Source organism: Bradysia coprophila, chromosome IV (assembly GCF_014529535.1).
Source record: "Bradysia coprophila strain Holo2 chromosome IV, BU_Bcop_v1, whole genome shotgun sequence".
Classification (NCBI taxonomy): domain Eukaryota; kingdom Metazoa; phylum Arthropoda; class Insecta; order Diptera; family Sciaridae; genus Bradysia; species Bradysia coprophila.
Window position 1 is genome coordinate 11830968 of NC_050738.1, and position 13090 is coordinate 11844057.

The window sequence follows — 13090 nt, forward strand, 5'->3', positions numbered from 1 at the left end:
ATTGGTGGTTGTTGTCCCACAGAAAATGTTGCTTTGGCTCAAAACCGTTTAAAAAAATGGTTACAAAATTTTTCGAGATAACCGCGACGATTCAAAATTCGAGGATGACACTTATCACCACTGGGAAGCTGATCTCACCTACTTCACTCACCCAACTAACCTGATCGAGCCAAAGTTATTTTTCTCGTGAAGTCATTTGCTGTAGCTTTCTAATGACACCGATCTTCAGTTTTTATATGAAAAAATGTAATTTTGGCAACGTATGGGTCGTGTGGATATCACTTTACTTCGAAGCAGAATGAACCAAAAATCTTCTAAAAATTTAATTTCGTGTCATTTCGTGCAATTGTGGAATTATAGCGTTTGGATCTACAGGAAAACAAGTTTACAGAAATCATTTGAGATTTATTGAGAATATCTCGGAATGTCGACTACAAACAAACACTTTTTGGTCATATCTACCCGAAATGTTATGCCAATACCTCATAGTGGTGTCAAATTACTCGTTTTGTCAATAGCTTTCAGGAAAAAAAGTTTAGTGAAGTCGGTTTTTATTTAATGAAAATATTTCGAAAAGTCTCAAATTAGCCCATAAATCAGGGCCTATTTTTGGAAATTTTTTCCAAAATTTCCAAAAAATTTCCAAAAATTTCCAAAAACTGCGAACGTCCAAAAACCGAATTTTTTCATAATTTCGAACTGTTTTGGCAACTCCGGAGCATTATGTTTTAGCCGGCTCTCAATGATTTATGTTTGATTATTGACGCTCTCATCTTTCAAATTAATCATGCTCGTCTTCATTTGAGACCTGATAGTGTCAAGAAATAATCGAGAGTCAGTTAAAACGCAAGGCTGATTCAACTGCCAAAACCGTTCGAAATGGTGGAAAAATTTGGTTTTTGGACGTTCGCAGTTTTTGGAAATTTTGGGAAAAATTTCCAAAAATAGGCCCGGCCATAAATGGAGCAGCCTTCACGACTTCAGTTTAGAGATTATCCGACCTGTTAAATTGTAACCGGAAAAGGCCTCTGATATCAATAAGTTGCACCATTTTAAAAATGTTTTTGTGAGATCTCCAAGCAAGTTTGGGTAATCAGAAATCTCTATTAGTTTCAGCCTAAACAAGTTTTAAAAGGTCCGATGTAGGATCCATTGTAAAAGTCTTATTATTACTAAAACTTACCGAAACCAGCGTTGGTCATTTAAAAACACTCATTTTATATTAAAACTTTAAAAACTTCCTGCGAGAATTTAAACCATAAGGGCACAGAAAATTGTTCAAACACTAAAGGTTACTTTAAACAAGCGAAGTAGCAGATTTAAACGTCAAGGGTAAGAAGTCGTTTGTGTTTCCGTTTCTGTTCAAACAATCTGACGTTCCCTCTATTGCCACTCTACGGAGAAACTACGGAGAGTTGTTACTTAAAGCTTACGATAAAAATATCGATAAAAATGACGGGAATACTATTGGCTTAATATTATATATAATCGATGAAAGGGTTGACATTGTAAATAATAACCTCGAGTTGAACTTCGTATCGAACTTGAAACAAAAGTCATAAACGTGTAACCTTTAAATGCATAACCATCATATAATACGTATAATAGTATCATCGCGAATAATTGGATTAAAATGTTTTCTGTTTAGAAAACACCAATGTGCGACAAAGCACTGACTGGAGTAAGACCGAATCACTTGTGTGTACGCTATGTCTATATTCAAACCAATAAAACAGAAAATTCAGAACGGTTCAAAAAAATTGGTGAAAGAAATTGAAAGACTAAAAATCTATTGTACTGGCGGATATAAGAAAATTCAACCAAGAGTGTTTGGTAGAGCAGTTTTGACAATGGCCCATCCATCTATTATTGAATCGGAAAACGAAAATGTTATAAGGGATCAATTTCAGCCCAGTTTGGGTAGTCTTAAAAAGCGTCAAGGGATGAACTGTAAGATGAATTTTAGTGAAATCTAGTGAAGTCAATTAATTAAATAGTTTTTATTTTTCACTGTTGGTCATTTAGCTAGCAATTATCATTCGACTGATGTGAAACCGCAAATAGTGGAATTAGCAAAAAAAGAAAAACTAATGTGCCAAATCGTTCCGTGTAAAGAACCAATTAAAGATCATGTGTATGATGTACGATTTCAGAAAATTACGCCTGTCAGGAAGTTGGCTCGGCTTCGGAGACAGTCAACAGTACCGGAGTTCCTTTAGTAACCGACACAGCAACATCTTATTATAATCGAAAACAATGAACGTATTTAACTGTTTGACGATTGATTTGGTTTTTAGACCAATTGTTAGCAAGAGTAACAAAGTTACACAACCAAAAAGAGCATACAAATATAAACTGAAACTAAGTATTGTTTTCGTTTGAATTCGTTTGTGGCGGGGAAAAATAAGAAATAACAATTATTCTCCAAAATGTGATTTGTTTATTTTCCCGCACTGTAATTCTATTTTACTATGCTGGTGCATGTAATAAGGCTATTACATGTATAGGCAATAGCTTTTACATCACTCGCATAGTAAAACGTTATACTACACACGGGAAATAAAGTGATATCTCGTATCATGATGAATAAAAGTACCTCGGGCTACCGCCCTCGGATACTTTTTCTCATCTGGATACGAGATATCACTTTACTTCCCTTGCATAGTAATGTACTATTCTCTACTAAGATCTCGAAAGTTACGAATAGCAGGTCTGCCAATTAAAAAAATATATTCGAAACGGCGCGAGTTGGAACACACCTCCATTATATTCATTTAATTGTGTCACTTCTTTCCATCAAAGAAACGAAATCTGCTACTTCACAAGTTTGAATATACATTCGCCGAGACATTCTTTTTATGAACACAGTGAACACAGGTCAACAGGTCTCATCTCTTATTTTTGCTGTCGTTGAAGATGATTTACAGTCCATTACATATCAATGGAAATATTGTGATTTTGTGTGACGCCTGTTGGTCAATGCTAGGTCAATGTGATTTTCGCAAAGATATTTTCCTAAATTATTTCTATTCCAGCTACTCTACGATATTCATACTTAACACTGGAGATAGTTTTTGAAAGTGGAGTTTACAATATATGGGTACTTTCCGTTGTCATTCGGAGTAATTTTCGAACATAAGATATATCGATTTTTCGTCATAAAAATCGTCGCATATCCTGAAGCAAACATGCATTAATCAACGTTATTATCGAATCTGCTACTTCTTCCGTCGTTAGAGTTTTCGTCATTCGAATACAAATATTTCTTTAATTTCTTTGGTGCTACATACTACTAAAGATTCAATAAATCATTGGTCATCGCTTTTTTGAGGTTGTAGTCGATAACATAAGGCATAAGTTAATTTTATTTTCAATCGCCCCATACTGTTTCGCCCGCGTGAAAAATGTCACTTTCGGATCTAAGATGTTACAGCTGCTCCTCTCTGGTTCTTTCATTTCTCTCATTTTGTTTGGCTATTTCAATATTAATTGACAAACGAGAGAAATGAAAGAACCCGAAAAGAGCCGCTTAGATACGAAAGCGAGATAATATACGTGCGCAAAACAGTATCACAATTTATCGAGTTTATCTATTTCATTGACGTAAATACCATTTGCCACGTAATTTCAAAAAAATGCAACGTCGATAAAACAGTACAGTCTCTACAACGTTGGAAACTTTCCTTACTGTGGATTTACATAGCAACGTAAAAGTGACAGATGCAAAAATTTTCTCATACGGCAACTCGAAATTTCATTCATAATTTTAATTTTATGAATGAAATTTCGGGTTGCAGTATTTAAAAAACATTGCATCTGTCACTTTTACGTTGCTATGTAAATCCACGGTTACTCATAAAATGTCATGACTGTCATTGCCAAAATAAATTCTAAGAGAGAATGTAAACACGGTTACGCTTGCATTCATTAAATTTTCGTTTTTTTGTATTGCTTTTATAATCCAGTGAATATTTTAAATTACCAATGGGTGTAACTATGTCAGTACCTCACATGCGATTTTATTATTTTTTCCTCCATATTAACTCAATCCGAATAGTTTGCAGCCATTTCCCAATGTGGAAAATAAGACCGGCCCGGCAATAATCGACTTTCTGACTAAACGAGTTGTTGCCTTGGGAGCGGTTCAGGCCGGCCACTTTATTGTCGACTGTGAAACGTACACATCAGTGCCCCAAATGTCAGGTATTTTGAATGCAGGAGAAACTAATGGAATGACTATGACTAACACGACCGAGCGTTGCATTCACAGTTCAACCGAAAATCGTGCATCTCCTTCACAATTCCGAGCATCCGGCATCAGTCTTTTCGATTCTGGAAACAGGTACAAAGCAAATAGCATTGGTCGCTGATTCATTGTTCGATTTGCTAATCCTAAAAATGACACCGGCCTACACATCCAAAAAGCAGACGAAGGTAACTTTTGTTCAGCAATTGCGAGTGTCGCTTGTAACCGAGAACCGTTAACAGATTGAATCTAAAGGACCTCGTTTCGAGTTAGGCGATTTTGTTATAAAGTTGGGAAGTGTTACGATGAGTCAAACGTTTAAGGGTGTAATGGTTGAGGTACGAACACGCATGAATCATGCTTTGTTGCTAGCTGGATAATGTTTCCTGTCTCCATTAGGTTGAATATCGGCCGTGTGTAATACCATCGAATTGTTGGGATTTAATTCGTGAATTCATGCAAGGTTTCATGGGCTCTCATGTACCGAACATAATACCACCATACTTCACAGCCCCATCAATGATGGCACCCAATCAGAACAAACAAAACGATATCTACCAGCCAATCGATACAGTGCAACAGTATTTGGAGCATTTCAGTAACTACAGAAAGTTAAACAATCCACAGCCTGGGATGGGAATGCGAAATTAGTTTTCTAGGAGCTACTTGGTGTAAGTTATTGATTTTTAAAGTGAGATTAATTGTGAACGGTTTGGAGATATGTTTGGCATGGTATAAACGAGTCGATTCCAAAAAATCTTTTTTTTTTCGATCCGATGATAAGTCTCATAAATCGACGGAATTTGAATGGAAAATAAAAAATATTTCAAGAAACACAAAATCCATCGATTTTCAATGTTTTAAAAGAAAAACACCAACAAAACCTAGAATCGGAAGGTGTGCGAAAAGTCTAGGTCTCCACATGGAAATTCATCAGGCGAAAAACTTTGGTTGACATTGCCACATCAACAGACATCAATCAGATCGGTCCGAACTAAAGAGGTAAGATATTTACTCACTCAGGGTTGCAGTGCAGTACGCGAAATTAGTTTAGATCAGAATCACCCCTGGTAAGTGAGTCATTACTTCATTGACATGAGCGTTCACTTCCCAGGGGCTTAGGGAAAATGAGTTTTATAATTGTTTAACATTCTACTTTTTGCTTTGTGCAGCTCTTGCCTTCGGCTCAAGTAAAATCAATGTTTTCAGAAAATCTTCAAAAAAATAAATTTATTAAAGGTTTGATAGGACGTGACTGTAAAGGTGTCGTTAATTTTTGTTAAACCTTTCTTTATACACGATGTGTCAATTCGGTGACTGTTAATGTTAAATTTATTATTTCAAAAATTCTTTTATATATTTTGAAGGCATGTCGTTGAACATGTTTCTACTCACATCAGAATTAAGTGCTTTATTGGTTGGCTAAAAACGCATCAACCCATTCATTTTTTCAGTTTCTCATGGAGAAATCAACTTTTACATGGGGTAGGTAATAAACCAGAACTCATTGGATGCTATTATGTACTTTATTACTTGGGAAACAATTTTGTTATACTCACAAGCTCACTTGTCTGTTTTTGAGCAATTTGCTTCAGCAAATGTCTTTTCTACAAGTGTACTTGTATGCCTCGCATTCGACGCGGATATACAAACTCTAAACTTTTCGAAAAGACAGTAACTGAAACTTGTTGCTCAGAAACACACTTGTGAGTTTGCTTTTATCACAAAATTGTTACCTCCTGTCATGAATTTCTTTCGCAGCATCCAATGTAACCTACTATTCACGGTGTGGTTGAACAAAACTAAAATAAACCTAAGACACTTACTTATGAAGAATGCATAACAATTCCACTCATCCTAAGGGAACTGGCACTTGAAGATATATGCAGGGAGCCCACTCCTCCTTGATTCCTTAAATCTCCTTGATTTTCAAAAATCCTTCTGAAACCTCCTTAATCTCCTCAAACTCCTTATTTTTAGTTTCACTTTAGTTAAAACATCTAACATTTTAATTCTGACTGTGGAACCATATATATTCAAAACCGTTCCTCGCTTACTTCACCAAAAAAAGCTCATGAAACCTAAATAATTCAACAAATGAGATCGATAGTGCTAAAAGGTACTTGCAAAACCCTATTGCTTCAATTGTTCTTTTCATCGATTGTGTTGATGCTGCTGGCAACTTAATCATTTATTGTCAATCAATTGTTAACTTTCGGCTCGTGTGTATCGTGTTTGAGGAAAGTTTGGCCATCTGGTTAAGTTGGCCAATGCGTATTTATTCCTCAATCATACACTCACGGAATTTTGAAAACCGACACATTTCTGTTCTATGTTTTACTGGTTTTTTGTGAATTTTGCATGCATTTTTATATGGAGAAATCAGAAACTCAAGTAAAACACAGAAACAGAAAATGTGTCAGTTTTCAACATTCCGCTAGTGGAGGATTTAGCGTAAATAAATTTGTGTTTCCCGAAATTTCAAGGAGCAGCACTTATAAGAAACGATTGCGGCTATTCGGATAGTTAGAATACTTTGTATTTCTACGATAAAGTGGAAGATTTTTCAATTATTCGAAAATTGTTAGACCTCTGCTCGTTGGCCCGTAAAAGATATTTTTTGCATTTAGATGTAGAAAACGAGCGAAAGACGCTATTAGCAAAATCGAAACAAAACGAGTCAGACAAAAACGAAAAGCATAAGAAAGAGGCCAAAATTTAAAGCATCGAAGCTGAAATAGCTGATGGGACTTTTAAGTTAAAAGTCGCCGAAAAGTTAATTGATGATGGTAACAACACTTCGTCAGCTTTAGTTAGCGAATTTAAATTAGATAAATCGTCAGTGGCCAAGGCACAGTTGATTTTAAATTTGGGCATTACAAGTAGCAAGAAGATAAAATAAAAAAAAAATAAAAAAAGACAAAACTTTAAGTTACTTTTTTGGAAAAATAATTGTGAAAAATTCGGAAAATATTTTCCAAAGAATATTCTCTTAGAAACACCAAAAAATCTACTTCATATATCCTTTATATGACTTTGGAAAGTCAAAAAAATTTCGAATTCATCAAATTTAATCCAAAATCTCATATTTTAAAACTCCTGAAATTCTCCTTAAATTATCGAAATATTCTCCTTTATTCCTTAAAAAGGAGGCCGAAATTAGAGTGGGCTCCCTGTATATGATAAATTGAAAATTTTGTCGCAGAGTGACCTTGCTGCAAACAAAATGTCGTAACATATACTTGTTGCGGGGCTGGTTTGGCAAGTTTGATATCGTTGTAAAGCTTAGATTGCAGGCTGATCAGACATTATTGTTTTGTTGCAAGATGGGTCTGCCTGTGTATTACAGAGAAGTTCAAGCTTCGCCGACGATGATGAAAATAAACTTTTTCAAATATTGTACAATTCAGACAAGTTTTATAAAATCTATTCTCGGCGTTTAATAGAGCATGGAATCCTCTATCAATATCGCCATTCAAAGAGTTTCAAACCCTCTTCATCTTGGACATATCACCATTTTAAAATGTCGAGTTTTCGACTTTAGCTTAGCTTAGAATTAGCTTAGAATTAGTCCTTCTATCCGTTGCGATGTATTTAAATTGACTCGACGCGAGTCACTCAATAAGAACATGAAAAAAATAGGAGGGGATGTCGCGTCGCGACTCTATTTAAGTTTAGTTCAACCCCACCGTGATATTATGTTTCGGGACCGAAAACAAAGTTTTTTTTTCCAATGCCTTGAACGAGGCCTTGAAGGCTTATTTATTTATTGAAGAATTTTCGACTCCTTACATGGTTTTTTTGAGTAACTGTTTTGGACGACTGAAACATTAAACATATTCGTAGCGCAGTGTATAAAAGTATAATTACATGTTTCGGGGACGAAAGTGATGAAATTTTGGAACTTGTTTCGTGTCTTGATTTCGCCCCTATGCATGTAAAGTTTTGTACGTATCTGTTTGCACGCAAAAAAGTATCTTCTGGAATTACACGGGAATTTTAAAAATACTTGAGAGGAATGTAAATTATATCGAGAGAGCAAATTTTATACAATAAAAGAAGTGACGAGTTACTGACCATAAATATAAAAGCAGACCAGTATAAATGAATGAATGAAATAGTGATATAATATAAATTTTTGGAACCACGACATAAAATCAACCCAAATCTATTCTAGTGCGAAAGTGTTCATCCACGGCAGAGTAAACTAAATTGGACATTCGATATTTTTAGCGTTGCGAATTGGCAACGGACTATTAGAATATCTACGAGTAAGTGTTACATAGAAAGCGAATGAAGGTTAACTTTACTCTGTTGTGGTTTATCTCGATGTATCTGTTCTCGACATATAAAATAGCGTATGCAGCTCTGTCCAAAATGTTTATTAATACATGCCAGCACTTTCCATCACTGTTTGTGACTATGAAAAAGTGCTTACCGGACGTAAGCATCTAACATATAATACGTACCTGCTGGAAAATTTGATTACTCACTCTGGAGATTATATCCCCTTCGTGAGTAAGCAAATTTTCCCGCAGGTACGTACCATACTAATACGATTTGAATGATGTACCACGCCTTTGACTCGCTGCAAACTTTTAAATTGTCAAAATAAACATTTTGGACAGAGATGCATAATCTACTCATCAATACCTACAAGAGTTATAAGTCCCCAAAGTATAACGATTCTTTGCGTGAATATGAAAATATCGTAGTCAATTAAACTAGGGCGTTTGTTTTTGCCCTTAATCGAGCTAATATACCATCATCGGCATACATTTCTGAAGGTAATCTTCTGTTCGTGACTGATCGTGACATGGGCCTGTGATTTGTGGCCTTTTTGGTTGTGAAGCCACAAAATTGGTCTCTGATAATAAGATCAGTGGTTGGACAGTAGAATCCAAACGCGAGATGATCCCACGTCCAAAATACATTACTCGGTCTAGCGTCGCTATAACTGACTGTACTGTAAACCTTCCAAATAAACTCATGTGGCGAACAAAATGCAAATGCCTCAGTTTCGGCAGCATCAATCAGTGGAAAGACATCTCTAACGGCTACATCACTGAAAAGTAAAAAAAAAAACTTGGATAAGAATCTATTTGTTAGGACTGCTGATAAACAATTACCCTTTCATGCACACTAACACACCAAACATGATCTCCTTGGTATATAGAAATGTTCCCAGAATTCTAAATTCAACATCAGTCACAATTCCGCCCCTGCTCCTTGCATATTCCGTCCGAATATCTCGCCATTTTACTACAATGCCAATCGGTCCGCACATTGAATCTCCCTTGAACGCTGGAGAATTCCCGATATCAAATTCTGCCATATCAACATTTGGTAGATTATTTTCAATCACTGTTCTCCAGTTATCAGGTGCAAGTGGTGACCACCAAGACAATCTGAACGAATGCGAAGTCATGGCCGGTAATTGTTGAGGCCGAAAAACGAAATGGTTCGTATTTGATAGACCAATAATTTCCGCGAAATCATTATCAGTGAAATGCACTAAGTGGCTGCACTTGAGCTCGTGGGGCAAATCGATTCTGCCTTCATCTGGATAATCGCGTCGATCCACCGCTATGGGTTGCTCTGGCGTAAAGGCTATAGCAGTCGTAGAATGGATACCTATGACTTGACGCTGTACACCTGTCATGAGTGTGGCCATTTTATATCGTAATTATTTTGCAGAACCAAAAGATGTGTGAGGATGCTGGAAATGTGAAATTTGAAAAGTATTATTAGTTCAGAAAGTTTCGGTTAAATTTTGCTAGTAGATAGATTTTCCGCAGGCTATTTTTAATCGATAACTAAGCCGAAATATCCGTTTGTTTAATCCCTATTATGTATTCACAAATTACGCTCAACGCTCTACATGGGGCGTTGGTAGATTTACCAAAAGCGTACGCTTCGTATATTTTTGAAATTTTCTCCATAAACTTTGGCGTACGCATGGAGACGCCTCTTCTTTGGAGGGGTTATTTTTCGTATGCGTAATTTTTGATTAATGGATTTCCATGCCTTTATTTAAACCTTTCACAGGGGGTACTCATATCGATGGGATGGGATTGTCATTGAAAAATATTGCCATAATGCACTGAGGAAATTGGCAAATCTAAGTCGTATCGACTTAGCATGAGTCCCAGCACATTCTGGTATCTTATGGAACGAAATAGCAGACACCTTAGCTAAACAAGCATCACTAAGCAAACCTATTGTACCTCAGCCGATCATACCAGCGCCTTTATTAGACTTTAATCGGATAATAAATATTATGATTCAATAATTCACAAGAAAACAAAGTCTTATCACACTGGAGCTCCACAGAATGTTGCAGACAGTTCAAGACATTCACTGTGTTTACTGATAAGACTGAGAACTTCTATAGGAGGATTGATTTGACACTTTGGCTTCAACAGATACCTTACTACCATTGAGTAACATACAGACACAAATTGGGATTTATGTGGAGAGCTCTCAGAAACAGCTGAACACTTCTTTTGTACGTCGAACAGACGTAAGCATTTAGGAAGCTACATAATCCAATCAGGTACAGCCTGATTAGGCATTTACATCCAAAGATACTCTTGAATATTTAAATGGCTCAGGTAGATGCCAAGTAGTGAGTCACTACTAGTGACTGCCTAAAAATAAATATCTATATGCAGCACAATAGTCCCAAAAGTTGAACTTATTGCTTGATTTTATCGAAGCGTTTTCAAATCATTTTTTCACTTCACTAATGGGTTGACCAACGGAACCGCCCATATACATTAGGAGGTTCAGAGGATCTGTTTACGCTGTTAAAATAATGTCACATGTTACTAAAAAAACACAAATAGTCTCAAATAGTTATAAAATGTAAAACACAGTCAAAAAGGACTATTTCAAAACAAAATGTCTTTTCACTTTGACAAATCTTCTTTGGGTTACCCTGTGCGCGGCAAAAATCTTCTAAATATTTCTTGAATGGTTAAAGACGGTTAAAGACCAAAGCACTGTGCTTCAGACGTCTACTAATTCTCACTCTAAAATCTTCACAAACACTGCAAAAACAAACGATGTATATTCAAAATCACCCGAGACGTCCCCTGATCCAATGGACACACCCTATTCCATTAACCCTTGGATTAATACAAAAAAATTACTTGTAAGTAAAATCCTTGTAATCACGAGCGACCGCTGTGGATAACAGTCTTAAACATACTAACATTTGAATGATAGGTTGTGGGCACATTTGCTTATTTTGTCTCATATTAATTCCTTAGCTGACAAAAGCTTATCTGTTTAATAAACGAAGTACGTATAAACATACATTTATACATGAAAAAAATGTTTGATTTGTTTATTTTATCAAATTTATTTATATGAAGTGTATAACATGAAGTATGTATTTGTTACCGCATCAAAACATTCAACGTAATCAAATCCTAACAGAAAACACTTAATTGAAATGAGATCCATAAAATATGCGAGCATGAAAAAACTTACTGATACAGTCATCAGCGACGACCAACGACAAAAATAGACCATTTGATCAATATAGCAAAATGCATGTTAAAACAAATGAAATGAAAAATTCTTTCGAGTTAATGGTTTTCACTCAACAAAAAGTACTCCCTGTGAGAGCCGTGAGAGAGCAAACTGTCAAGTATTTAGCAAAAATTGAAAAATCTAAATTTTGTCCCCTTACACGGAGTACTTTTTGGTAAGTGGAAATTAAGCATTACACTTAGTGACTTGTTAAGTTACTCTACTGAAAAATATTAGAGTCAAAAAGCAGAAGGTAAATATACTTTCAATGAAGAAATTACACATTGTAGAATATCTTTTCCGTTCTTTTTATGTTCACCAATTTCAAAAGTCTTACCTGTGTTGCGTGTTGGCTATGTTCCTTCTTCGTTTCACTTTAACATTAAATGCCAAATCGATGTCTTTTCTCTCAATATACTATCACAATGGATATTACTTTTCTTGAAATTCTAGTCAATATTGCACACAAAATTTCCATTCGTTTTGTCGATCAATATTATATGAAAAAATCATATTTAGTTTCCTCACTTTGTGTGAAATATCAGTCAATAATCCACCAATTCCTATTAACGCAGCAACAAACCCACAGATGTAAATCTGCAATGCTTGCGTGTCACCTATTCAAGATAAAGTTAAGATTCATATAGCAGAATGGTGTATTAAGTAGGAAGGGAGACAGCTATAATTGCATTAAGTGCAAATTTTCATGTATTTTGCAGAATTTTATTTTATTTGAATCGCTCCCCACGCAAGCGCTATGCTATAGGCTATAGCATACTCGCAAACTCCAACAGATTAGACTAGTATACTTTTGAATACATTTCTACAACTGTAGACCGTTTGGTTGGCTTTCGATATACAGATACTGTGAAAACTAGATTTTTTTAGAAGCGGCTGGTGGTGCATGATTTAATTCTAATTTCTCAATAATTCTATTGCAGTTGTTACATCCAAAGTAACAAATAGTAATTATACAACAAGTTGCGAAATGGAGTTGTTGTTCTCAACTTCGCTTCGCTCGTTTGACAATCACATCGTGTGAATTTTTTATCGATCGATTTATGGGTTTCTCCATGTGATCACCGGTCGATTTAGCTTGACCTCACTATTTTAGCCAAAATAATATAAAAATGAGTGAGTTAAAGTTTTTAGAATCGCTATATCCTCTGCGGTGACATTTGACCTGGGAAGTCTATATTCACAAGTGACAAAAAGCAAAGCATAGCTAAGAAATTCTTGTCTACGTCATCGCGGTAATTTTTCATTTTCTTTAGTTGCTGGTATATTTTGTTCGATCTTTTTTGC

The 13090-nt window shown here is 35.6% G+C and overlaps 2 protein-coding genes and 1 long non-coding RNA gene across 4 annotated transcripts; 2 read left to right on the plus strand and 1 right to left on the minus strand.

The window, feature by feature from the left end:
* The first annotated feature begins 1647 nt into the window (after positions 1 to 1647).
* LOC119066274 lies at positions 1648 to 2074 on the plus strand. The gene is made up of 2 exons (XR_005085726.1): positions 1648 to 1950; positions 2026 to 2074. It is a non-coding gene; the product is annotated as an uncharacterized LOC119066274 (long non-coding RNA).
* Positions 2075 to 3874: 1800 nt separating this feature from the next.
* Positions 3875 to 5087, plus strand: LOC119066271 (mediator of RNA polymerase II transcription subunit 20). The gene is made up of 5 exons (XM_037168629.1): positions 3875 to 3998; positions 4058 to 4203; positions 4271 to 4434; positions 4489 to 4584; positions 4646 to 5087. The coding sequence occupies exons 1-5, from the start codon at positions 3985 to 3987 to the stop codon at positions 4895 to 4897; spliced, it is 672 nt and encodes a 223-aa protein (XP_037024524.1). The 5' UTR covers positions 3875 to 3984; the 3' UTR covers positions 4898 to 5087.
* A 3874-nt stretch (positions 5088 to 8961) lies between these two features.
* Positions 8962 to 12387, minus strand: LOC119066275. Of its 2 annotated transcripts, none has more exons than XM_037168634.1 (3): positions 12123 to 12387; positions 9376 to 9965; positions 8962 to 9311 (listed from the first exon to the last, which is right to left on the minus strand). In XM_037168634.1, the coding sequence occupies exons 2-3, from the start codon at positions 9918 to 9920 to the stop codon at positions 8966 to 8968; spliced, it is 891 nt and encodes a 296-aa protein (XP_037024529.1). In that variant the 5' UTR covers positions 9921 to 9965; positions 12123 to 12387; the 3' UTR covers positions 8962 to 8965. The 2 variants fall into 2 exon arrangements, with proteins under 2 accessions (XP_037024529.1, XP_037024528.1); XM_037168633.1 differs by lacking the exon at positions 12123 to 12387 and adding an exon at positions 11401 to 11537.
* Positions 12388 to 13090: the final 703 nt, after the last annotated feature.

Bases quoted from the DNA above. Each gene is read 5' to 3' on its own strand.
- LOC119066271 (XM_037168629.1), top strand. The intron at 4,204-4,270 runs GTATTTTGAATG...TTGCATTCACAG, and splicing joins ATCAGTGCCCCAAATGTCAG to TTCAACCGAAAATCGTGCAT. The intron at 4,585-4,645 runs GTACGAACACGC...TGTCTCCATTAG, and splicing joins TTAAGGGTGTAATGGTTGAG to GTTGAATATCGGCCGTGTGT.
- LOC119066275 (XM_037168634.1), bottom strand. From the start codon at position 9,920: ATGGCCACACTCATGACAGGTGTACAGCGTCAAGTCATAGGTATCCAT. The intron at 9,312-9,375 runs GTAATTGTTTAT...TTTACTTTTCAG, and splicing joins GTGTTAGTGTGCATGAAAGG to TGATGTAGCCGTTAGAGATG.